The following is a 25,974-nucleotide window of genomic DNA, read 5'->3' as shown; positions in this document are numbered from 1 at the left end:
TACTTAAGAGACTAAAAGAGCATTTAAGCCTTTGAAAAAAAGAGCCTAAAATATGCCAACGTAATTTTGCTTGAAAAATAATAATTTTGATATAGAGGCAGCAAGTGATATAATATGATTTTATCATGTAAGTGCAACTAGAATGATAAAATGTTATATGAATATTTGATATATTGAAGTACAAAACATATAATACCCTCTATAATATTTTTTTGTTCATAAAAAACTGAAGGAAAAAAAAAACCTCTATAATGTCTTATGTTCTTTAATATCGAAAAAGAAAAAGTATAGTACAACTTTTTCACCGCATTTTCTTTTTGAGTGTTAAGATGGTATGCACTAAAAATATAAATTTTCAAATAATTTTGAAACAAAATTAATCTAATTTATTTTGAATATTAAGTTGTATTAAAGATTTTTATTTTGACTAAATTATGTTTAAGGAAAATACTATTCCGAAACAACATGATAAATCTTTCAAAAAGACAACATGATAAATAGAATATTTTTTGAGGTGTATTGGTATTAACCTAAAAAACGAGAGGTATATTTGCAAAAATGAAAAGAGTGGTGGCAGTTTGGTAATTTGGCTTTGTAAGAAGACGAAGGTTGAGATGATTCAGAAGTTGTTGTTAGTTGGAAGCAAAAAATCGGTGAGATCGAGTTGAGCGAAAGAAATTAGAATAAGGTGAAGGTGAAGAAATGGCGTCAGGTTGGGGAATCACTGGTAACAAAGGTCGTTGCTACGATTTCTGGATCGATTTCAGCGAGTGCATGTCTACTTGTAGAGAGCCCAAAGATTGTGTTCTCCTCCGTGAAGATTACTTCGAATGTCTTCACCATTCCAAAGAGGTACCTTCAATCCCTTTTTCTTTCTTTTACTTTTACCTTTTTTTTTTTTTTTTTTTTTTTACAATTCATTCATTAATTTCAAATCTGCTTGATTTCACTTTTCAAAACCCTAATTTCTAGTTATTCTAATCGCTTCCTTTACAAATCCTTTAATTATTATTGTTATTTGCTATAATTAATGATGGATTCACTGCATTAGTCACATGAACCTCAAGTTAGTTTAGTTGGAGATCGTTTGTCTGTGGTGAGGCGCACAGAAAGTTCCATGTTGCCTCTGACTCGATGTGGATTATGGGTTATGGGATGCAATGTATCGGGCCAAAGTTCGGTCCGGAACAATGATTAATGTTCAGGAATGACATTTCTGTATTCCCAAAGACCGAAACCTTATTTTGTCTTACTGTGGGAAGATAATGAGGAGAAAGAAAATGAACAAAACAAAATTAAGAGAAAATGAACAAATTTTGTATATTGTTTAGATGGATAGAAAATGAAAAAAAGTACATATGTTCTCTCCTGTTGTTTTGTTGGATGTAAAAGTGAAAAAAAAAAAAATGTAAATGAATAATTGATTTGAAGTTCTTTTTTACCTTGATATGAGAAAAATCTAGTGTAGGCTGTATCATAGATGAGAAATAATTAGAAAGGTATAATTGTAAAGAGGGTACCTTCTTCTCAAGCTATTTGTTTTCTCTCAATTTGAGGGGAGGAAACTTTTCCATGAGTCCCATATCATTTTTTTTTTCATCTTTGTTTTTTCTCCACAACACAATGGGAGAAAATTTTATATGCATCTCATTTCTATCCTCTCAGCATCTCCCCTCGTATTTTCGGTTAATCAAATAAGAGTAAAGGTGTATTTGAAAACTTTAATTATTTTACTTTACGTTAAATCTTATGTCTCCTCCCTGTAGCAATTATAGTTTAACCTGCATTCAATTTCAGTCTATTAGTCAACCAATGAAAACAATACAGGGATTGTGCTGATTTCTAGGCACTTGTTAGTAAGTAAACAGGGGATGAGGTGGTAAAATGAACAAGCAAGCTCGAGAGCTTGGAAGAGATAGGAAATTCTCAATCAGAAAAATCGATACATGATGATGGTGGTGTATTTATAGAGCTTGTTAGATAATAGCAATCAGTATTAACCAACCAACTGCCTAACCAAGTAACACATGCTAACAGACTTAACATCCTGTAGTTGGACTCTCATTTCTTATTTTCTTCTTTTCATTCCAATCTACATCAACCTTTATTTGGCTTAAGAGAGCATGACTGAGTGGTCGACAGAATTAGGCTTCGGGTTACAGTGAACTTGGAATTACAATGGGACCTTAAATTAACTATAGATTTTTTTAAGCTTCTTGAGTTCATGTCTTCTCTTGCTTTCAAAACATATTTTTATTTATATTTCATTTTGTAGCTTATACAATGATTATAATTAATTACCCATGCATAATGGGACATCGGTTTTTACTCGCTTGATATTTGGCACAATTGAACGACTTGCAATTATTCATAGGTCTTGTATGATTCTCCAATAACTTACGGTCATGACACGGTTTAAGGATGTAAAGTCCTGTGGCTGACAATAATATGGTGGTTAATTTCTGGCATTTGATATTGTTTTATATAGTGCTGTTTGATTATGAGGTTAGAATTTTTCATGTGGAAGTTGTTTTTTTCTTGTTACGTTTATCTGGTTAAAGGTCTTTAAGCTTATTTTGTCATGCTGATCTTATAATCATCCTTTTAGCTTATTTTGTCATGCTGATTTTTCATGTGGGTTGTTTGACTCCAAATAGCTAGTCTACTCTATTGCATCCAACATCTGCTGAAATGAGTATATTATCATCCTTTTCAATCAACCGCACATCACAGACATAATGGCTATTTTGTTGACAAAAATTGAGTTATGGAAATTGACAACAGTCATATGGAAGTTGTTTTTTTCTTGTTACGTTTATCTGGTTAAAGGTTTTTTAGCTTATTTTGTCACACTGATATTTTTTTTTTTGAGAGCTTTGTCACACTGATCTTATAATCAAGTACTTTGGGTACATTCTAGGCAATTCCTTTTTTTCTTCCTCTAATTAAGTTATCAACTTATATTGCTCTGGGAGCAAACTGTAGATAATTTTATCGTATACTCTTAAGCTGCTTATTTTTTTGTTTTTAAAAGAACTCTTATAGTTTTCCTTTCACCTCAAGAGCCATGTAGTAGGAAGGAATGCTTTTGGTAGGGGCAAGTAAGAGGTTGAAAGTTACCTGCTTGTTGGGGAAACTAAAACCTACGTGGGAAGTATTGAAAATGACTGGAGTATTTAACTTTGTTGCATAAAGAGCTTTAGGTTACCCAGAAACCCTTCCTATAATATTTTATCCATGAAGTTTACTTTGGTGAGAAAAGTTTATTCTGGTACTTTAGTTCAGGCCTTAAAAGCAGTAGAGAATGTCATATATACTAAAACTACCCATTATAAATGACTAATGGTAATTTGTTGCTTAATGCAGTTCCAACGAAGAAACCGGATTTACAAGGAGGAACAACGCAAACTAAGAGCTGCTGCCAGGAAAGGTCAAGATGACGGGAAAGTTGCTGAACATCATTAGCATTAGTAATTAATTGTCAATTTAAGCTTCTGAACAATTATTTTAATAAATTGTTTGTAATTCCGCTTGGATCGCTATTTCTGCGTTTTGTGTGAGCCCTTCGGCGGGCAGGCTTCTTTTCCCTGTGCAATAATTCAGAGGTCAACTTGCGACTGCAATTAGACACTGAACTATGCTGAGTTAATTTGGTTATTTTCTTTTGCTCTGACATGCTTGAGGATAAAGGATTGAAATCCTCAAAATAAAAAAGAATCATCAGATAAAATGGTGAGATATAGTGTAATTATGCAGTAAATTTTGGATTTCTGTGAACACGAGCCTTCAACTTTTTTTCTTATTAAATCTTTCTTTTTAAACACTTACTTTATTGGGTAAAAATGTATTTTGCTTTTTTATGTGTACAGTGAAGTGCCCCGGCAGATTATCAAAAATTCTAAAAAAATTGCCTAATTTACTGTAAAAAAAATTAAAAGTGTCTGTAAGAAGAGACATAACTCAACTAACAATTATGAGATTGTTAGGCGGGACTTTTTTTGTGTTCAAATTTAGGATCTCCCCTTTGTATGTGAGTTTCGGTGTGGTATTTGTTACTCTGCCTACATTATTGGCATGAGATTCATGCTACTCTCATGCATGTCACTGGCCAAAGCGAATGTGCATATGCAAGTTTATTATATATAATTCAAGTATCGTATTGGATTGCCTTTTTTTTTAGTAGGTAATTGTGCTCTGAAGATTCGATCATTCAACCTATTATTGTCAATATTTTTCTGAAAAAATGTATTGCCTAATGCATATTTTCATTTATGATTTATCCATAGTTGAAAAATTGCATACTATTCTTTTTTGTTTAGAAAGACAAAAAGAGAGGAAAGCAAACAGTAGATGAAGCTGTCTCCATTCCGTCACCGAGCAATGAAGCACGTAAATATCAGGCACTGGATAGTGGAGGACTATCACAGTATCCCTGTTTTTGTTACTCTTTTAATTTATTTTTTTGGTAGATAGACGAAATGACAAAGCTATTATAAACTCACACACACAAGTGGAGGTATTGGGGTTCGAATTCCGGTCATGACATCCGGCCTAACAATTTTGACATTTTGCCAGTTGAGCTAGGAATTCTGGATAGTTACTCCTTTAATTTTTATATATAAGCAAAAGTATTCATATTTAATGGTTTTAATAGAGACTTCATTTTTTAATGACTTAAATTCTCGTGGAGTGGAGTTTTATGAGAAAAATTTGAGAATGCATATGCTTTTTTAAGAAATTAATAAATAATATCTAGTATAAGTTTATATATGTTTTTGTTTATAATTGAAACCGAAAACTAGTTTTTGCTTAATGCACATGTTAATCTTCAAAGATTGCATGTGGTTTTAAACTAATCAATATATTTTTGAGTTGGTTTTTTCTTCCTTCGCGAATATTGGACCAATTAAAATGTTATAATCGTGCCATCCAATGGTCGAATTCGGTTGGCCAGAATGATCTATTCGGTGCACGATGGGATTGTGCATAAACAATCATTTTTTGTTTATAAAAATAATATAAAATAGATAACGCAACTTAGAAATAAAAAACTAAAACATTGTATACATAAAAAATGAAAATAATATAAAATAGGTTTATAAAAATAAAATAAATAAACGCCAATAAGAAATAAAGAAAAAAAAAATCTACCCAAAAAAAAGAAAAAAAATAGAAAATAAAAATGTCCCCATTATGCAATGTGCTCTGGTTCATACTTTTTTCTTTACAAAAACTTAATTAACCCATTTCATTCAAACTATTAAACAATTACATAAACCAAATTAACTTATTTCATTTGTAATATTGATTTGAATATAATATGACATATTGTCATCATGTCACGACGTTAAGACCTAACATGTAACAATGATGCTCTTGTTAATTTTTGTGTGTGTCAATTTTGGTGCATTCGTTTGATTTCTTCAAAAAAAATGATGCTCTTGCTAATAAATGATCTTCATTGTTTGTTTGTCGTCTGATAAAACTTACATCTTGAAGTTTGATAAATTAAAATGTGAAGATTTCGTCCACTACTTCCTTACAAACAAGTTCTATGGATGATCAATACACAAGGTTGTCTCTTACGCATAACAACTTCATTTACAAAAAATATGGAGTGAGATGAAAAATGTCTAAAAAAGGTAAAGAAAAAATTATGTAAAAAGCTTGGGAGCGAAGATTGTAAATGATAAAATCGGCTAACTTATGAATATTATCTATAGTGAGGTTGTGAGATCAATATTATTTTTTGAAACAAGGGTATGGTAGAAAGAAGAAAAAAAAATTCAATGTAGGTTATCATAAAATAAAATTCAATATTATCTTAAAATTCAAGGTAGTAGACTTGTAGTAGTATTCAAAAGAGTGGTGATACATGTACCACACCATGTGGCAATACACCCTTTACACCCACATAAAATTCTGACACGTGGCAATCTGGATCCCACATAAATAGATGATAAAGTGTGGTTGTGAGATGAACTTACCAAAATATCCCTAATATATGAGGTGTACAATGGGATGTATGAATAAAGGGTGTTTATGTAACATTTTTCTATTCAAAATGATGATGTCTACGTAAAACTCACTCAAACAACAGTGTACTAGGCAAAGTACACACCTATTCTATGCAACGAGTCACGTGCGACGCGCACAATCTCAATCTAAATCTAAAATCAATATATAATCAGAAAAATAAATAAATAAATAAATATCCTCTTCTTCTCCCCCCAAAATTAAAACCCTAATAACCTTCGAAGCTCTCGCGGCAACACCACCGATCTGAATTTCCCCCTCAAATCAAAGGTAACTCGCTATTAGGGTTTCAATTCCGTTAATCATCTCTTCAATTTCGTTTTTTTTCAATGTTATTAATTCCCCTGCGAATTTCTTGATCTACGAATAATTCAATTTCATCGCTGAATTTCGCTTCACGGTTCTTCAGTTTACGCAATTGGATGAAAAATTTATATTTTTAATTAATTGCAACTTCTGGATTATTTAATTTGTTGCAGAAGAGAAGAATGAGTAGACATTCGAGCAGAACCGTGTATGTTGGAAATCTACCTGGCGATATCCGTGAAAGAGAAGTTGAAGATTTGTTTATGAAGGTTCGTTGCTCATTCATTTCTGCTTTTTTATTTTGATCTGGAATTTCAGCTTATCTCACTAGTTAGGGTTTTGGTTTTCAAATTTTTAGTGATTTGCTCAAATTAATGTTACCTCGAAAGCCAAAAGCTTGCTATGATTTATACACATTGGCTTAATTTTATTGACTATGTGTTGATTTCACTAGTTAAAGTGGATTTAAATTAAGGTAGTTTTTTTCATGGATTATAATTTCACTAAGGAACACTTGAACCTTTTCTTGGTCTTTTTTGGGACAGTGTAGATCATAAAGTTGTTCTCTGATGGGAGTGATTTACTGTGTGATTAATGTTTTTTTGGAATTTTCGGTTCTTATATTTGTTGTTTACCTATCTTATCTATTTCACTTTTGTAGTATGGACACATAACTCACATTGACCTAAAGGTTCCGCCAAGGCCCCCCGGCTACGCATTTGTTGAGGTGAGTTGGAATTTACACAGGCTTATGTAAATTTCCCTTTTTTGCTTTTTTTAAAATAAAATAAAAAATCCTAATAGAGGTCTTATTTTTGCAGTTTGAAGATGTTCAAGATGCCGAGGATGCAATTCGCGGTCGTGATGGTTATGATTTTGATGGGCACCGATTACGGGTTGGTTATGTTTACAGATACTCGATTTAATAATGTTATAACATAATTACTTATACCAGAAGAGTGGCAACGTGGTAGCCTTAATTCTTAATATTGTTTAAATTTGTATGTCTATAGGTGGAGGCTGCACATGGTGGTCGTGGCAATTCATCTTCAAGAGATCGATACAGCAGTCACAGCAATGGCCGAGGTGGACGCGGGGTATCCAGGCGCTCTGAATATCGTGGTGTGTAGGTTTTTTTGAACATTTATTATGTTTTATTTGAGGATGTTTTTGGTATGCTTCTGAAATTGTTTGGACCTCTTTTGCAGTTATAGTCAATGGACTGCCCTCTTCTGCATCCTGGCAGGATCTTAAGGTGAGATATAGTTTTCTTTACCATTTTGTCAGATAAGTTATTCGCAAGCGCATCAATACTGACTCAATAATGGTTTCTTAAATGTAGGATCACATGCGAAAAGCCGGGGATGTTTGCTTTTCCCAAGTTTTTCATGATGGAAGGGGTATGGGACATTCAGATGACCTTTTTAGTTTTAGCTGTACCCTTTATATTTTATGTATTAGTAATTAAGAAGTTTAAATGTTGGTGTTTATTTATTCCCCCCTTCTGGCATCTATCATCTTAGTTCTCCCTCTATATTATGGTGGCATCTTAGCCTGTCAGAGGAGTGAGATATTTTTTTGTTATGACTTATGACTCTCAGCACTCTTCAATGTATTCTGATTGATTTGCAGGTACTACTGGGATTGTGGATTACACAAACTACGATGATATGAAATATGCTGTAAGCCAATTCATTTCGAAGGATATCATGGATATCTTTTCACAAGCTTTGCTTTGTGTCACCTTTTATAAATAACTAGATTGTTTTTGATGTTGTGATTTTACGTTTTTTGCTGCAGATCAAAAAGCTTGATGACTCTGAGTTCCGGAATGCTTTTTCCAAGTCTTACGTTCGTGTATGACCTGAATTTGATCGTTAAAACTTTTATTTCTTTAATAATGCATAATGCTACTAAATTTTTTCTCTCCCTCTGTTTGCCCATGTAGGTGAGGGAATATGATTCGAGGCGGGACTCTAGAAGTCCTGGTCGTGGGCCTTCTCATTCTAGAGGAAGAAGCTATAGCCGCAGTCGTAGTCGCAGCCGCAGCCATAGCCGTAGCTACAGTCCAGGCCATAGCAGAAGGTATTTCCATCACGTGTCTTAGATTCTTAGGCATTCCTTCTATAAAGATTCCATTTTTTTTTTCTGTTCTAAATGAGACTTTTCTCTGTCAAACAGCAAATCTCCTAAGGGTAAATCCTCACAACGGTCACCAGCTAAATCTCCAGCAAAATCAGTTTCTCGCTCTCGCTCCAGATCTAGATCCCGTTCTTTATCAGGGTATGAAATGTTAATTGTTTAAATGTGTAGACATCTGTTACTGTGTTTCTGATGGCTAATCTTTTGAAGTAGATTTTATTTGTTGTTTGGGTTTGATTCCCAACTCAAGCATTTTAATTATTTATCTGGTGCTTCTTAGCCTCTTACGTGCAGGGGGGAAAGTGTTCTCCCAGAGGAGGCACATTTATAGGTTGCATGGGGGAACATTCTTTAATTATGGGTGTTGATAATGAACAGAATAAAAGGAATTGGAGTTTCGTCGATTCATGATACAATTGAATTCATGCATATCTTGTCTTGGCAAAGTTTTAGTATAAACAACTTAGTTTCTATTGTTTTGTCCTGGTGAGGTCAATTGTCTTTGTCCTATTTAACGGGTTAAAGGCGTTGAGGAGTTAAAGGACCAAGGTTAAAACCCTGACGAAGGAGAAAATAATGCTAACATAACAATTAACATACTAACGTTTGCCTATATAAAAAAAGTTGTTTTTGCCATCTGTGGTTTCATGTTGATAAGCATCCTAGTAAACCTGTTTTGTTAAACACCCTTCTTTTATTAAAAGTGAAAAGTCAGAGCAAGTAGTTTGTAAGTTATTTGTCATTTTTTCTCTATGAAACCTCTTTTAATATTTTTTTCTTCAACACGAACTATTGCTCTCTTCACTTCCCCTCCCATATCATTTTTTTTTTTCATACATGCATTGTTCGTCCGGTACCTGGAGAAACATGCCTCCTTGTTGGAATGTTTTCTTTCAGTTTCCTTTTGTTTTTGTGAAAATTCCTTTGTTTTTTCTTAGATTGGAAACTTGCGGCATACTGGAAATTGGAAATTAGGGACTTGGTGGGATTTGGTTCAATTGCCTACAACTCAATTTGTTGTGGAGGTATGGTATTTTTCAGATGGGCGACTTTGGATACCCTCATAGTACATTTGTTCTAATACTTTTAGCATGTAAATGTCCGTGGGTGCTAGATTGGGAAACAAAGAGATCAAGGATTGCCATTTAGAGCTGGATTTCTTGTGTTTAAAGGAAATTAGGATTTGGAAATCTCCACCAATGAGCACTAGGGCTAATTTCATTACAATTGCGGGCTTCAAGATTTGCCAAGCCAATAGGGTGCACTATCTGGATTCTCTGGATTTTACGGTGTAGGGGAAGATTTCTGTTCTCCAGTCTGCTGGTGTCTTAATGTTTAACCTTGGGATTGTTTATTTATCATTCATTTTTCATATATTATTATGCATTTAATGCCCATACCATTTCGTTCTTTGGCTTTCTCTCTGTTGGGCTGTTTTATATTTTATGATATTTGTTTTTTTACCTCTCTTGGGTTTGCGAACCGTGACATTGGAGAGGCATCAAGGCTGTTGGATCAAATTTGATAAGGGAACTTGTGGATTTATACTCTGTTATTTGTGGATCTTTTGCAGATCACGGTCAAGGTCTAGGTCTCCATTGCCTCTGGTGAGTGAATTTTCTCTAACTGCCATTGAACATTTAATTTGTTTCTTGTGCCTTGAAATGGCTGCATTAGTGTGTTTTAAAATCAACACATGTTCTGATGTGGGCTGTAAGGAAACTAGAGTTTCTTTGTGCAAGATGTACATGGGAGGAGTAAATAAAGTCTGATCGTGACTTCCAAGAAAGTTACGTATAGTTTTGGTATTCTGGACTTTCTTATCTCAACTAATTATTTTATTTATCAGCGTAATAAAAGCCCCAAAAAGCGCAGTGCTAGCAGGAGTCCAAGTAGGAGCAGGAGCCGTAGCAAGAGTTTGTCCAGGTCTCTATCTTGAGTTCTTTTTCAATGATGGCATTTTGTGACATTATTAATTTTTTTTGGCATTGATGCTTTACCCTATTTTGATCGGGACTTGGTCTGGCAGGTGAGTTCTGATTGTTACTAGTGAAGGAGTGGATGATGGTCAGTGCGGCTACAAAGTTTTTTCTAGTAATATTTGACTTTGGCTGAGAAATACTTATTTGGGTTGAAGTTATTTGAACTTTAAACTCTCTGGATTGTTGTACTTGATACCCGTGCCTTTGGGCATCTTAAGTTATGAGGAATTTGATGGACCTTGATTTTATGGTAGTAGACTGTTGAACTATTTGGTTCCTTGTTTGGGTACACTTGGTAATTGGTATTGGCTTTATTACATCCTTATAAATAAAAAATGTTTTGCAACACATTTGCATAACCCTTTCCTTTTGGCTTGATTGATTTAGGATCTATTTAGTTGGAAGAAAATAGAGGGGAGTGGGGGACAAAAATCACTCGAACCAAATTTAGCTCCCTCCATATGTGGAGAATACGGGGAGAATATTTATTTATAATAGACTTGGAAGTTGTTTTATTTAACATGACCTCAAAAATTACTAGGGTGAAAAATCTTATTTGACTATTTTCTTCTAAGTTGCTCATCTTGCAGAATTAAACAATATAAGATTCCTCCCCCATCCATTCAACCAAGCTGAATGTTTTCTAGTGTTGATATTTCTTGGTTCAAGTAACTATATTTGAAGATTTTTGTCGGTAATACTTTAAAAAAATTGAAATTAAATAGACATTATTTTTGTTAGAAAATAGAAAAGGTTAATGACTCATTTTGGAAGAATCTCATTTTTATTCTTCATCTTTGTTTCAAGACTTTTTTTTTTTTTGAAGGATCTTTGTTTCAAGACTTAAAAATGCACTAAAGCTGAAGCTATGGCTGTAAATTTATCAACAAAAAAAAGGGCCGTGACTGTCCTTTTCATTAAATTTCTTAGATAAGAAATGTGTGATTATGTAGTACGTGGAGATAAGGAAATCAGGTGGATCTAACGGTAGGTGCTATACAATACAGTCAGAGACATGTTGATTGGTGCTCTGTCTGTCCCTTTTCTACTTCTGTGGTTGAGCTTTATTTCATTTTTCATTCATTTCAAAGTGCTGTTGCTTTCAACTCTCCATTGAAAGTGATAGACGTTCATTGTTTTCTCTTCACCTCCTTGGCCTTTATTACTGATGATCGCTTCCTATGTTCTCTGTTTTTAACGTGGTTCAACTATTAGATAAATTGCAAATAAATTAATGTTTCGTAAATAAACATCAATAAGAGTAACATGGAGCATCATTGAAGTCAATTTTGCTATCATGTGTGTGTAATTTGATATAGAGGATTCTTCTAACGACACTAGAAGGTTTTTCATGGTCATCATCACTTTTAATAGATTTTTGCAGTACTAAAATAGACTAATGAAAACGGACTACACTATAATTTTAACTTATGATTATGGAGTTTAGTCTACCAAAACAATAGATTGAGTGTTTAAACATTAACGATGTGTTATTTTTGTAAAGTACGGATATAAAAGTAACATCTCCGAGAAAATGAATATACACGAATGTACTTTTATAACATTAATTTATTAATTGAGAAGATTTTTTTGACTAATAAATAAGTAATTGAAAAGATAAAAGTACCGATTGTGTAGCTACTAGGCCTAGAATGAAAAAGTAATCAGTATCAAAAAATAAAAGAAGAATGAAAAAGTAATTTGAACCAAGGAAGAAATAGTTAAAGGAGCCTCTTTCATAAAAATAAAAAAAAAGAGAAGAATAATTAGTTAAGGGTCTTGTTAACGAGTGTCCTAAGGACACTCTTTAAGGTATTTCAATTAAGAAATTATTTTTTTAAAAAGTTTAACACTTTAATTTTCGATGCATTAAATGCACAATTTCCCATAAAAATTTATTATTTAAAGTCCTTAAATAATGCTCTAAGAATACTCGTTAACATTTTCCATAGTTAAATAATAATCGATATAGACTCTTGAAGTATCGGTAGAAAAGATTCATTGAACCTTATAATAAACAAAAGGAATTCATTGAACTAACTACATTCACATATATGGTTGGACTATTAGCCTGCAGTAGGTGAAATTTGAGTTCTAACTCAATCAATTTATACATTGATATATTACACTTAAATTTAATTTCAAATTGATTCCTCTCAACAAAAACAAAAAAAAAACAAATTGATTATTCTATAACATATGTATCACGAGCACCCCAATTATTTATCTTAAGAGATCCGCTGAACTACTTAACAATAGAAAAATATATGAATTTTATCATAAACAACAAAATTTATTGTTTTTTCCGGTATACCTAAATAACGTTAAAATGAATAAGTAGTATTTTTTTTTAATTCATTCTTATGGAAAATGTGATAGTAGTAATAATTGAAGGGTAAGAATATAATTGACAAAACATACTTTACCTTATTTTTTTGAGGTAAATTATTAAAACGAAAATTTTCATTTTACATTAATAATAGACACACTAAAATATTGCAAAATAACATCATACTTTGATCTCAAATATAAGTAAAAGTTTGATGTAATTAATCTAAAATCAAGACAAAATACGTCAATTTTTTAACATATCATTTTCAATAATTTGTACATTTTCTTGCTAATATGTATGAATTGATTAAGATTGTTGATTATTGTGGGAGGGAGGGTGTACCCGTAATAAGAAATTCTTCAATGAAAAATGATTTCCCTCATGTGCAATATCTATCTTTCTATCAGAATTCAGAATCCTTATTATTCCATTTTTTTCTTTAAATCCCTCCACCTTTTATTTCCCTTTTCAACTAGCTAGCTAGTAGTGTACTGAAAAATGTGTGGTCAATACTCGTCTACACTTATAGCAATTATTATAGGCGTCTCATTAATTCATATATATATATATATATACACTGCACCACTTGACCATAATCAACAAGACACCGTGTCTTATTTGAACACCGCTTTATGTTCCTGTTGTGTTCGTTCTAACAATTTTGTGGTTTCTTAGAGCTGTATTCTTAAAAAATGTTATCAGAATTAACAGATGATATAATTCTGAAGATTTTATGGAAGGTTGAAGAAGACCCACGTGATTGGGCTCGTCTTTCTTGTGTCTCCACAAAACTCAATTCTCTAATTCATGATTTCTGTTGGAAGAACAAATCTTCTATCATAATTCCTTCTGAGCTTCTTCTTTCTTCTTCCCAAGATCTTTCTCTTCATAAACTACCCTTCTGTTGTCCTGGTCCTCTTCATGCTGGTATTCTCTTCAACACCGCTGATTTCCCAGATGAACAACACCACCAACAACCTATTACATCATCATCATCATCAACAACACCTTCATCATCTCTTCCTCCTCAAACAAATGAATGTTCTTCTTATTGGTCACTCTATGATGATCTTTATCATGATACACTCTACGCAGATTCTGAAGCTCATCATCATCTTCAACAGGGACAAGAACAGACCAACGAGGAAGAGATTAGAACTGGGGTTGTTGATGTTCCACCAGAAGCCAAGAAGAGAAAGGTTAATGGGTCATTGAGTTCACATTTAGCTACAGGAAAATGGACTCTTAGTAGAGAACAAGGAAGTAAGTTACTAGCAAGACAATTTCGTGATGATTGTTTATACGTTTGTGATTGGCCTGGTTGTGTTCATTTGGAAGAGAAGAGAAAGTATAGACTTTTTCGAGGTATTTTTATGAATTTCAAGAAAACACGTGTTTGGAAGACTGTGAATGATATTAGTAATCGGAAGAAGATTGATTTGGCTTGTGCTTTTTGTTCTTGTAATCATACTTGGGATCTTCACTCTGCTTTTTGTTTGAGGAGAGGATTTGGTTATCATGATGATGGTGAACCTGTTGTTAGAGCTTATGTTTGTGATAATGGTCATGTTTCTGGTGCTTGGACTGATATGCCTATGTACGCTTGAATCATTCTTTCTCTTTATTTTGTAATTTTTATGTTCTGTCTTTTAATATGGGAAGAAATATCTCATACGAGAGTAGTATTTATTGGCATTTGTATTTTGTATCTCAGCTTCTTTCACATTTTATTATTATATTTAAGTTTGTGTGATTTCAACAATTTGTCTTAGAATTCCATTTTGTGTGACCATTGTCCGTCTATTCTTGATTATTTTTATTGTTGTTTTCACAATATTTTGTGATTGACATTATCAATAACTGAGAACAAGTGACTAATGTTGTTATTCTTGGTCACGGTGGTTTGAGTATCATTACATTGAACCTTGAGCAATCACGAAAGTAAATTGGACACCACATCTTAACTCAAAGTCTTGTTTTGGATAGAGATGTGGTGTCTATCTCGCTCGCGTGTGAAGTTGCTCCTATGATGACTTAAAGTTATGAAGCACGGATACAAACATGGACACCTGACACGACCCTAACACGTTGACACTGATAAAATTTTAAAAAAATGACATAATTCAATGTAATCATAAGTGTCTAACACCGACACAAGATGTGTCGGACACCAGACACGCCTTCAATCAAAAGTGTCGGTGCAAACAGTTATTCTGGAAGAGGGTGTTTTAAGCATTTAACAGTTGTCCAAGTGGTTGTGCTAAATTGACTCATGTCAAATTGCTAATTCTAATTGTGATCGAGATTTTGCAATCCTTCTAATTGAGAACTTTGCAGGGGTTTCTGGTATCCTCAACTTGGCTTTTCATAATTTTTGTTCTAGTGAATATAATCATCACGCACTTCTAATGTGCGGCTTAAATCAACAATTTCCGAGTTTGTTCAATTTATCTTTTTTCCACTTCTTCTCTGGCATTGAAGGAATGTTGGAGAAAGGTGTTCCATCAATGCGAGGTGAGTTAGAAGTCTCACATTTAATAAAAAAATTGAGTATTGGGCAATGTATAAGTATCCATAAACTCAGTGCTTTAAGATTTAAGATGTGGTGTCCAGCTTACTTACCTAGTTGCTTTTGACACAATGTCGATAATCACCCGGCTATGAGGGGTGCCTGAGGGTTTGTGTTTGGCTTGTAATAGGGGTCAGGTTCTTCATATTGGGTTTCCTTTTGTCAGGTTGGTAGAACAAAATATTGGTTGCTTTTGACCCAATGTTGATGATCATTGGGCTCCACTACAATCCCCAAATTTTTTTAAAACCCGCACAACAATTCACCTCTGCTCCTAGGAAACAAACCTCCACAACCAGCTCTTTCTTAGAGACCCCGTCATTGTTCAAATTAACCCATCATACATCAGATTTCTTCCAACAAGCACCTGAGTTCTAGGCGCAGTCTCCATCTTTTGATGCAGCCCAACAACATGATGATGTTGGTGAACCAACTTGGTGACCATGGCCTAAGGATAAGGAGGTTTGGAGGAAGAGAGATCATGAGTTTCCATCTTTCTCCATGTTCATAAACAATGACAAATAATTTCCATGTAGCACTCCAACATATAGAACTAGAAAAACCAGCTTCGGATGACAAATTATTCTCCAGCCAGCAAGATCTATGAAGAAGTGATTACGGACATCAACATAGACTAAATTGACGCAATTGCATTGTACAAGGACAGTCACTCAGCATGTGGAAGGTATGTGATGCAAATTATGAAGTTGTTGTTTAAATGTCAAACACCAATTTTCAAATTAGTGACTATGATTTGTTACTCTTTTCTCTTGTGAATTCCTGATTTCAGAGGAATTAAATCTAATTTGTCACCTTTTTCTGACTATAGTGTGAATTCTTCCTGAATCAAAGAAGTAATGTGGGTATTTCGAGTCTTGCTTTGAGAGGACAATGAATTAGATTTTTTTTCTTTCTCCGTAGCGTTGCTATGCTCATAAATGAGTAGTAAAGAGAAATGCTATCAGTACAGTGACACTATAATGCTTAGCCCAATTAAGTAGAAAAATAGTTTTGTTATATTGAGATTGACTCTTGCTCTTGGAGGATGCTAAAACATTTAGACTTTGAATCACCAAATGCACGAGTTATGGACACTATTCAATGGTTGTTTGAACACTATTGATGGTCTATGACTCTACTGATGACAAACTCAACTCTAGAGTGATCTTAGCCTGAACACAACTCGTTTCGGCTTGTTAACTCGGATCATATTTGTAAATGGTCATTCATACGCGCACTAGAGTTATCGAATGGACTAAACCTGTGACAGGTGACCATGTTATATGGATAAAAGAGAGTGTATTGAATGTGACAGATTCACAACATACATGATTTTTCATTTATGCATAGAACAGTAACATTTACAAAAGTTGCCCGTGTACAATAAAATAAATACCAGGGTTTCAACCGGCTAGGACAGGGGGAATCCCTGTTCAATTTTAGTACATTTTTTTAACATAATCAAAGGTGAAATGAACCTTATTCTATAGAGTCAACATGACATAGAACAAACAACGTAATGGAATTTTAAAGAACATTCATGTTTCCTATTTCTGAAAATTTATTCTGATTGTTCTGGGTCATTGTAGATGCAGCCAGTGAGATCAGTGTTTGGGTTTTGGCTTCTTCACGATCATCACAGTGCAATGAGCATGATGAGCACAATAGTCACTTACACTACCTAAAACAGCCCTGCAAATAAATGCAGTTTCAAAGCATAAGTGAATTAACAGATTTGAAAAACAAATATCGTGACCATAAGTTTGAGATTATATTGGTTCACTTGAAAAGTATGTAGCCCCGACACCTTAGGTTGAAGGTGTGTCCAGTGTCTGACATTGTGAGTGTTCAACAATGACATGAAACTAACAAATGATATTAAATTAAATTATTTATATTTTCTTAACTTATTATCAATGTCAATGCGTCAATGGTGTTCAATGTCAGTGCTTCATAGCTCGATAATACTAGAAAGTACCAGTATAAGTATTTATCAGACTCCTTTAAAGCTATTATCGCAATGCAATAGCATGATAATTGGGATCTGAATGAACACATACCTTTTTATAGCTCCGTAACCATGACTACCTACAACCAAAATAGAAGCATGGTGCTTGTCCACAGCATCACAGAGAACATTTCTAGCATCTCCATCCACAACTTCCACTACTACGTCTTTTACCTGATATAAAGAAAAAGCTAGTTCAGATATATTGAACTTTGATTCTGAGACCATCAAAAAATGAAGTAAAATCAAATAAATACTGTAAATAATTACACATCCCAGACGAGCTTATTGTTAGTGGCTAACACTCGGGTGGGATTTAGTCCTTATGATTAATGAATAAGAGTTTATAAAAGGGAGGCACTCCTAACCGTACAAGTCGGGCTTGCATCGTCCACGCTTCAGGGGGCTGGGCTGAAGCGTGAGGGTGTGTGTTAGCGGCCAACACTCGGGTGGGATTTAGTCCCACATCGGATAGATGAGATTCTTGAGAAGAGTTTATAAAGAGTCACCGTACAAGCCGGTTTTGTATAGATGAGTTAGGCCTCGATATTCATTACACTTATTAAGCATTTGAAGCCATTAACAAAAATAATCAAGCGTAAAATGCAACTTTGCATTTGCTTAGGAACTAAGGATTAGTTCTTTCTTTCATTAAACAAAGGAAGAACAGGGCTAGTGGAAGTGGTTTGAAATGATGAATTTTCACTCTTATTCATCTTTTCACCAAACTCCAAAAATAACTTTCCACCAATCCACTCCTCTATATTCCATTGAAAAGTGAAAACTGCAAAACTTTCCCTTAACCATTTCTCATGTTACATGCAACCTTCATTTCTCATATTAATTAGCATGAACATCGAAAATAGAAAATGAGAGAATATTAAAAATACCGATCTCTTGGTGCAGATTTCTTGAGCTCTTTCAATAACAATAGTAGCAGTTCTTTTCAAATCGGCCTCCACAATAGGTAATATCTCAGCGGCTCCCGCTGAATAAACATTGTTACAAAATCATCATCAACAAAACAACATCACATTTAAAATGAAATATCATAATGAAGAACAAACAACATATATAAACATACCGGGGCCTACGAAGCCAACATTAGTAGAAGGAGAAGGTTTGGCAAAAACAAGAACAAGTTTGAAGATTGGATTGGGAAGTGTAGTAACCAAATGATCCAGAGTCCATTCAAGAGCGTATGTGCTAAATTCGCTGTCGTCGACTCCGACCACCATCACTTGCTTATCTGAAACTTGAGCCATGATGATAGATCTTGTATCTTCAATCTATTAATAGTATAATGCTATTTTATACTTATTATTAATTGTTAATGGTGCAATATGTTATATATGTAACTAATAACTATGAGAGAACAAGTGGTGTTGAATTGAATTTATTCATATTCGGAGCATCAAAAGTTACGTAACTACGTATACCACAAAAAATACTAATGATGAAGCATTTGAATTGGTTTGTTTACGTAGCACGCACTATTCGGGATTCTGTTCTATCTAATTCTAGACTTTACTAGCTCGAGCTGGAATTAATGGATCAAACTATTTAGTCGTAACTCGAAACAAACCTGTTCCAAGGCCTTCAACACTCCAACAATGTCAATTTACTACTTATTTTCTCTTTCATAATATTCTTTCGTTTGGTAAAAGTCTCTATTAATTTCTTGGTGGATCACTTTATAAAAAGCATCTTTAAAGACCAGAATGGTAGGTATATATGCATATGTTCGTTTTAGATAATATTCATATAGAAAGGTTGTAACCAGGTACAACTTTATCTATAACTAGGTTTTTGTGAAAATATCCCTAAAAACAAAGGTTAATAGCAGTTTTAATCCCCTAAAAAAAAAAATTACAAAACTGCCTCCTAAGTTTTGCATTTGTGACAGTTTTGGCTTCAAGACCAATTTTGACTCGGTCTATGCTGACATGTCACCCTAAGTGAGGTGCCACATGTTATTTTTTTTAACCAAAAATTGGTCTTGGGGTCAAAACTGTTACAGTTGCAAAACTTAGGAAGCTGTTTTGTAGCATTTTTTTTTAGGGGTCAAAATCGCAACTTCGTAAAAGTTAGGAGACGAAAACTGTTATTAAGCCAAAAACAAAAAGGTTTAGTTAAAATAAAATAAAATCATACGTTATATTATAGATAAGACAAAATTGAGTTAAATTGAACTAAAGTATAGCTAAATAAAATTATGAAGTGATTCTACAGTACATGTTCACGTGAAATGAATTTTTTTTTGGTACACGAAATAATTTAGGCAATTAATAAATTTACATATACTAATTTACATGCTTTATCAGGAGAAAAAATGTCTGTTCAATTGTTCCAATAAATTAGTTGTTGTTTTTTATATTAATATGGAGAGCTGTAATCTTAAGGCGGTCTTAAACACTTTCGAGATTCCATTTTGATCTTAAAAATTAGACGCTGATAAAAAAGAAAGTGTTTTTTTTTTTTTTGAAGAAATAAAAAAGAAAAGAAAGTGTTGTTGGGTCGTGGAAATTATTTTAAAATATTACTATGTATTTACCAAATGAAGAACCAAAAATTGAAAATTTGATGCCTAAAAGTTTGGTGCCTCGATATTATGGCTATTCAGATTCAGATTGGGAGAACCGTCCAAGATGACAAGTAGAGCACAACAAGCTACTTCTTCGTGATAGGAGAGCTCCAATATCACGAAGCTCAAAGAAGTAGGGAATAATAGCATTATTCTCTTGATAGCCGGCCTTGGCTTTCCGGTGAGAAAAATTTCATCTTCTCTTCAAGTTCTCTTCTTCTTCACTCATTGAGGAGGGATAGTTTTAAGTCATTTTTGACCTATAATCATCCTTCACGTCTTTTTTCTCTTTCTTTCAATCTAAATAAGTGGTTTCCACATATACCAAACTTTTTCCTGTGTTTTTTTCTTCGTGATTTCATCGTCTGAGTGCGTCGTTGTATTGTTCGTCGTCTTCTGCGACGTTGTTTGATTTCACATTTTGTTGTGTATTTGTTTGGTTTCTATTAAAAGATCGGCTTAAGTCAATTACAAATTCAATCAATAATTTGGGTGTCAACATATCGACAGATTTGGAAGGTTAGGTATTCAGGTCACTTATATTTTATCATATTATTTGTAGACATTTCGTTGTTGTATGCTATTAATTGGTGTTTGTTCGCATATTCACCTTTATGTTTTTAGCGATGCTGAACATGTGATTGTATCTAATGCACTCTATCAATTTGAACGAATGAATATCGTTTTATTATTGTAAAAAAAAATACATAGCATTATTCTCTTGTAAAGCTGAGTATGTAGGAGCTTCCTATGCAGCCTCTCAAGCATTGTGGATATAAGATGAAGTTGTTCGTTGATAACAAATAAGCAATATAATCCAGCCAATCATCCTATGAGTCTTGGTAGGAGCAAACATATCGAGAGAAGATGTCATTTTCTTAGAGAACAAGTAAATAAGGATAGGATAGAAATAAAAATCGGCTAGAACTTGTAGATATTCTCACGATACCTTTGAAGAAAGCAAGGTTTGAAGAGTTGAAGAGCTTATGGAATGAGAAAACTAGCAAACATGAATTATGAGGAGTGAGTGTTTAATTCCCATAGTTTTTAGTTTGATTGTTTGAGACAAGTCAGTTGCTTGTCTGTCAAGGCAGTTAGAAGTTCGTTAAGATTTTTAGCTAGTTCGTTGATTGATTTGTCTTTGTATATAAGCACAATAATCAACACAATTGTAGTATATTCATTCCCTTCAATTCAAAACAAGTTTGCAAAGCTTTATTCCATATCTCTCTTTTCTTTCTTTCTCTATAAGTTTTATTTTCACTATTTCATGAAACCTCAAATTGTCCCAACAATCATGGTCCTAAGAGGGTGTATTGAAATTGGTTCACATTTGAGTGGTGAAATAAAGCCTGCAAATAAATTTTGTAGGGTTGTACTTAGATTCAACTCAAATGACATGGACACCTTCATATTTTCATTTCCTCGTTATTATTATTTTTACAATGTCAACTCTCTTTCGTGCGCAATATTTATTTATTTTGTACACTATATATGGCATTTATCTATTAGGCATCAGTGCTCATCCAATACGACAATCTTAATTTTTTGTTCATCTAGCACCAGTAAGTTCTTCCATTAAAAAATCATGACAGGCCAGCAAATCAACTATTTTATTGGTCATGTATAATTATATTTTTATTTTTTATCGAACTGGTCGTATATATTCTTTTAAGTTGGACGCTATTTACCTCGTTAATTTCCTTCCTATTAGTAGTGTGAAGGTGGGAAAATTGCACTTAAAACTTTATTCGCTGCCTTTTTGAAATGAATTGGTAATTGGTAGTGATCCTACCATGTACTGTCCCTAAATATTATATATATTTGTTAAGACAGTGATTTCTTTTGCTTAATTCTGAATAAACAAAAACCATAATATATATATTTAAATTAAGTATGGTACATCCCCCATACCTCAACATCGGCAAGATTTTTCTATGTGCGGTGTCGACATGGGTGAGCAAAAATGAATTTGAATGTCGACACTCGACATGCCAAATATACAATTACGCAATGGTTTGTAATTGAGGTTTTGTGATATTTGAGCAACCTCACTTGGCAAAAGATTAAGACAAAGAACAAGTCTTAGTTATTAGCAAAAATTAGTGATACGTCACTTAAAATTATAAGGTTAAACTTTTAAAATTGATTTAACACATTTCATGGACTAATTCAGAGATGAGCGACAATAAACAATATTAAATTAAAGTGTAAAATTAGTTATTAGCAAAAATTAGTGATACTTAATTTGATAAATTAACAAGGATAAAGTGTGAAATTAGATGAACCTATTTGAATTGGCTTAGTGATATTGGTTTGGAACCTGAGAGTATACTCCTCCTCAAGATTTTAGATTTGATTCTCTCTAAATAATTTAAGAGGGCCATGAGTGCTTTTAAACTTTTTCTAATATAACAAATGAATTCCAATTTCCAAGTTCGTAACATGTTTGCTTTATATGTGAACATAACATACAACTGTAAAATTTGGATAAACATCACTGGAGATGAGAACAGCAAATGTCAATGACAATATGATCAATGCTAAAGTTGGTAACCAAAATAAAAAAAAATATATAAACGGGGAGGAAAGCGTCGTGGAGCACTTCAACGTCACTGTCCCACCAAAAAGTGCACCTAAGGATAGAAAGTAGAAACCTTTCAGAGTGACACTCGCTGTATTCATTTATTTATTTGCCGTCTATAGCACTTTTTACAGATTCGGGTTACATTTGTGTGACTTTGTAGTATTTGATAATTTTAGTTATTTTGTCTCTATCTTTATCTTAATTAATAATTCTTTTTTTATTAAAATAATTTATTTTAATTATTTATCTATCATTTTCTTTAATCTAAAATACAAGGTTACAAAAGTCACCGGTCACCCAAATATTTTCCTTGTAATGCTTATACCGCTACTTTATCATTATTTTGTAAACAAAATCCATCAGAAGATAAAATCTAGTCTAGTGGTCTGGTAAGAAGATAGTATCAAAATTTTTTTTTTTTTTAACCAGCCAACAAAATCATAAGAGAAATAATATTTGTACAACAGAAAACAACAAGATTGTCCCAAAAATTATCTCAAAAAATTGTATGAATATCATTACTCAAACCAAAAAGTCTCGCTCTATCTACTAAAATAAAGAAATGGGTTCGAGAACCACTCAAAAAAACACAAAGAAGTACTTTACTTCCTCCCCGTAAACCAACCCATAAGAGGTGCTTCACATCATAAATAATCTCTTTGAGCAAATACTTCTTAGCGCGGAAGATGAGGTCATTTCTAGCTTTTTAAACCACTTAAAGAACCGAATGCCATATTAAAAGAACCTTTCGTCAACTTTTTATTTGAAGATCCAAACAAAAACTCTAACAAAACAAAGAGGTAATATCACCCCAAACCACCTAAAAACTTCTCTCCAAATAGCACCCACTAAGCTACATTTTACAAATAAATCAAAGGCAAAATTACACTATGGATCTTTTATCTTATTTATTTGTATCACTTATCCTTTATCTTTACATAGCTAAATTTTCTTTAAGAAAAGGGCTAACTTTTTTTTTAATAGCAAAAATTAGTCTCTCCATCTTAAATTATATGTCATTTTGAACATTTCACATGGATTAAAAAATATAATAAATTTTTCATCAAAATTAATTTTGTATGAAAAGATAAATTATAAGTGATTTTACAAAATTATTGTTCAATAATGGCATGGAACAAATAAATCTTAAGAGAATTTAAAGAAGATGAAGTAAAAAATAGTAAATAGTATGATGGAAAAATATAGGCTAATGTTGCATAGATATTGTATAGCGAATTTTTATTTTTTTTGTAAATGACTTATAACTCGGGAGAGAGATAGTAGTTGTTAGTGGATTTCCATTCTTTTAACCTTCCTTGTTTTTATGACTCTGATTAGTCGGTGGATCTATTTATGTCCTATAAATATGACTCACACTGTATTGTAAAAATAACACATGGAAATACAATATACTCTCATATTTTTTATCTCTATTGTCCTGCCCTTTTGCTTTATTTCATAACAGAGAGAAAAATAATTATTGGATGGACACAAGGATTTGGATACTTCATTTGCTCACACATATAAAAAATAATTAATTTTTAAATGATTATATCATGTTTATTTTTTTTTGTTTATGTGACTAGATAAAATGTCTAAATCTTTATGTCAACGCAAAAATTGCTTAGGAGGAAGATTAAAATAAAATCACTATTTTTTTAGGAGTTTAAAGGTGGTGGGTTGACGGTTCAAAACAAATTTGCACACACTCCAATTAAAACATGGCAAAATTACACAATTAATCCCTTAACTTAATTTTAGGTAACATTTTCGTTCTTTATCTTTTTTTTGTAACAATTTAGTCCTTTATATGTTATAAAATAACAACATAGTTATCCTTTTTATGAAAAAAATAATCAAAAATTCCAAAAAAAAATTCATCAAACTCATAGACAAACGTAAATCTTCATCATACTAGCCTAGAAAATCAAATTTCATTGAAAAAATCTCATAAAAAATGATAAAATAGTGTCATTTTATAATATAAAGGACTAAATCGTTACAAAAAAAAAAAAAAAATAAAGGACGAAAGTGTTACCTAAAATTAAGTTAAGGGACTAATTGTGTAATTTTGCCTTAAAACATTTGAAATCACCACATCAATTTTTTTTTTTTTAATTTACGTAGCAATTCATAATGTATTAGTTGGTTGTATATGTAAAGTTGTTGTTTTTATTTCAAATATATATATATATAAAGTTGTTTTGGACTCTCAACCCACCACCGTTAAATTCTTTTTACGAGGAAAAATTATAAACATGATTATTATCCCCCATCACATACATTTCAAGCTATCAAATTACTAACATAGCATAGCAACATATTCAATCATTAATCAAGTCATCGACATAAGCTCATCATTCATCAACAACAATCAAGAAAGGATTACTCACCTTATTCTTCATTTAGCATACTTAACTCAACAAATACGATTCATCATTTCAAAGTTACAAGCAATTAATCATCATTATCAAAGAAAACACCACATCATATATATACACATATACAATTCTCACCTCATCACTATTACCAAAATAATTATCATCAAATAGATTCACCAAGTGTATAAGCATAAGCAAGTAAGACATGCAATTAGAACATAATTCAATTATTCACAACCGTCAACAAAATCCACAAATGTACATATACACCAAATCCACATAAATCACAACATTCACCGAATTCCACCAATGCACAAATTCATCAAGTCACATATTCAATTATGAAACGACTCATCAATTACTCAAATGCATGCAATATTCTAGACTCTTCTACATGCATGTGGTACCATTCACCAACGTCTAGGTCGTCATCCCATGATGTCAACTGAACATCATAATCACCTCAATTGGATATAAAATCTGTCACCATCAGTCATGAATGCATGAACATATGACTCGACAACAATGCATATGTTCACACAAACCATTCACTATATTGGATATAAAATTCATCACCATCAGTCATGTATGCATAAACATATGTCTCAACAACAATGCATATGTTCACACAAACAATTCACCACATTGGATATAAAATTCGTCACCATCAGTCATGTATGCACAAACTTATGTCTCAGCAACAACGCATATGTTCACACAAACAATTCACCACACCAATATCATATATGCGTTCACTAACATATATTCATTCACAAACAACATATATGTATTCATCAATAATATCACAATCAATCAACATATATGTATTGACCAACAATATCACAATCAATCAACATATATGTATCCACCAATAATATAACAATTAATCAACATATATGTATTCACCAACATCGACTTCATCATATAATTCAACAACATCATATTATTTCTCACAATTTCAAGTAAAGGAGAAAATACAACACCTTATAATAAACATCACATTCAACACATAGTAATCATTCACATATCTTCATATAATCATATCAA

The 25,974-nt window shown here is 32.7% G+C and overlaps 4 protein-coding genes across 7 annotated transcripts; 3 read left to right on the top strand and 1 right to left on the bottom strand.

Moving 5' to 3' along the window:
• The first annotated feature begins 601 nt into the window (after positions 1–601).
• LOC112416287 (NADH dehydrogenase [ubiquinone] iron-sulfur protein 5-B) lies at positions 602–3,807 on the top strand. The gene is made up of 2 exons (XM_024769586.2): positions 602–852; positions 3,367–3,807. The coding sequence occupies exons 1-2, from the start codon at positions 703–705 to the stop codon at positions 3,463–3,465; spliced, it is 249 nt and encodes an 82-aa protein (XP_024625354.1). The 5' UTR covers positions 602–702; the 3' UTR covers positions 3,466–3,807.
• Positions 3,808–6,144: 2,337 nt separating this feature from the next.
• On the top strand, positions 6,145–10,814 carry LOC11430016 (serine/arginine-rich-splicing factor SR34). 4 transcript variants are annotated; one of them, XR_003007093.2, is made up of 15 exons: positions 6,145–6,306; positions 6,516–6,611; positions 7,004–7,069; positions 7,164–7,238; positions 7,356–7,464; positions 7,551–7,597; positions 7,685–7,742; positions 7,975–8,024; positions 8,143–8,199; positions 8,291–8,427; positions 8,524–8,625; positions 9,423–9,509; positions 9,599–10,091; positions 10,334–10,410; positions 10,514–10,814. XR_003007093.2 is itself a non-coding variant. In XM_024770591.2 (14 exons), the coding sequence occupies exons 2-14, from the start codon at positions 6,525–6,527 to the stop codon at positions 10,515–10,517; spliced, it is 903 nt and encodes a 300-aa protein (XP_024626359.1). In that variant the 5' UTR covers positions 6,145–6,306; positions 6,516–6,524; the 3' UTR covers positions 10,518–10,814. The 4 variants fall into 4 exon arrangements, 1 of the variants encoding a protein (XP_024626359.1); XR_003007092.2 differs by having other exon boundaries at positions 9,423–10,091; XR_005642972.1 differs by lacking the exon at positions 10,514–10,814 and having other exon boundaries at positions 10,058–10,091.
• Positions 10,815–13,107: 2,293 nt separating this feature from the next.
• On the top strand, positions 13,108–14,560 carry LOC11435282 (phytochrome A-associated F-box protein). The gene has a single exon (XM_003625875.4). The coding sequence runs from the start codon at positions 13,491–13,493 to the stop codon at positions 14,403–14,405; it is 915 nt and encodes a 304-aa protein (XP_003625923.1). The 5' UTR covers positions 13,108–13,490; the 3' UTR covers positions 14,406–14,560.
• A 2,107-nt stretch (positions 14,561–16,667) lies between these two features.
• On the bottom strand, positions 16,668–18,979 carry LOC11435283 (universal stress protein PHOS32). The gene is made up of 4 exons (XM_003625876.4): positions 18,460–18,979; positions 18,266–18,363; positions 17,428–17,549; positions 16,668–17,059 (listed from the first exon to the last, which is right to left on the bottom strand). The coding sequence occupies exons 1-4, from the start codon at positions 18,638–18,640 to the stop codon at positions 16,972–16,974; spliced, it is 489 nt and encodes a 162-aa protein (XP_003625924.1). The 5' UTR covers positions 18,641–18,979; the 3' UTR covers positions 16,668–16,971.
• Between the last annotated feature and the right edge of the window lie 6,995 nt (positions 18,980–25,974).

This window comes from Medicago truncatula, chromosome 7, assembly GCF_003473485.1.
Source record: "Medicago truncatula cultivar Jemalong A17 chromosome 7, MtrunA17r5.0-ANR, whole genome shotgun sequence".
NCBI lineage: Eukaryota > Viridiplantae > Streptophyta > Magnoliopsida > Fabales > Fabaceae > Medicago > Medicago truncatula.
Note: the sequence above shows the minus strand (reverse complement) of the source record. Positions and strands in the feature narration are given on the sequence as shown.

Excerpts from the sequence above, each read along its gene's own strand:
- LOC112416287 (XM_024769586.2), top strand. The coding sequence starts at position 703 with ATGGCGTCAGGTTGGGGAATCACTGGTAACAAAGGTCGTTGCTACGAT. Across the intron at positions 853-3,366 it reads GTCTTCACCATTCCAAAGAG|TTCCAACGAAGAAACCGGAT; the intron begins GTACCTTCAATC and ends TGCTTAATGCAG.
- LOC11430016 (XM_024770591.2), top strand. The coding sequence starts at position 6,525 with ATGAGTAGACATTCGAGCAGAACCGTGTATGTTGGAAATCTACCTGGC. Across the intron at positions 7,239-7,355 it reads TTGATGGGCACCGATTACGG|GTGGAGGCTGCACATGGTGG; the intron begins GTTGGTTATGTT and ends GTATGTCTATAG. Across the intron at positions 7,743-7,974 it reads AGTTTTTCATGATGGAAGGG|GTACTACTGGGATTGTGGAT; the intron begins GTATGGGACATT and ends ATTGATTTGCAG.
- LOC11435282 (XM_003625875.4), top strand. The coding sequence starts at position 13,491 with ATGTTATCAGAATTAACAGATGATATAATTCTGAAGATTTTATGGAAG.
- LOC11435283 (XM_003625876.4), bottom strand. The coding sequence starts at position 18,640 with ATGGCTCAAGTTTCAGATAAGCAAGTGATGGTGGTCGGAGTCGACGAC. Across the intron at positions 18,364-18,459 it reads TGTTGGCTTCGTAGGCCCCG|CGGGAGCCGCTGAGATATTA; the intron begins GTATGTTTATAT and ends ATGTTTATTCAG. Across the intron at positions 17,060-17,427 it reads GGTTACGGAGCTATAAAAAG|GGCTGTTTTAGGTAGTGTAA; the intron begins GTATGTGTTCAT and ends ATTTATTTGCAG.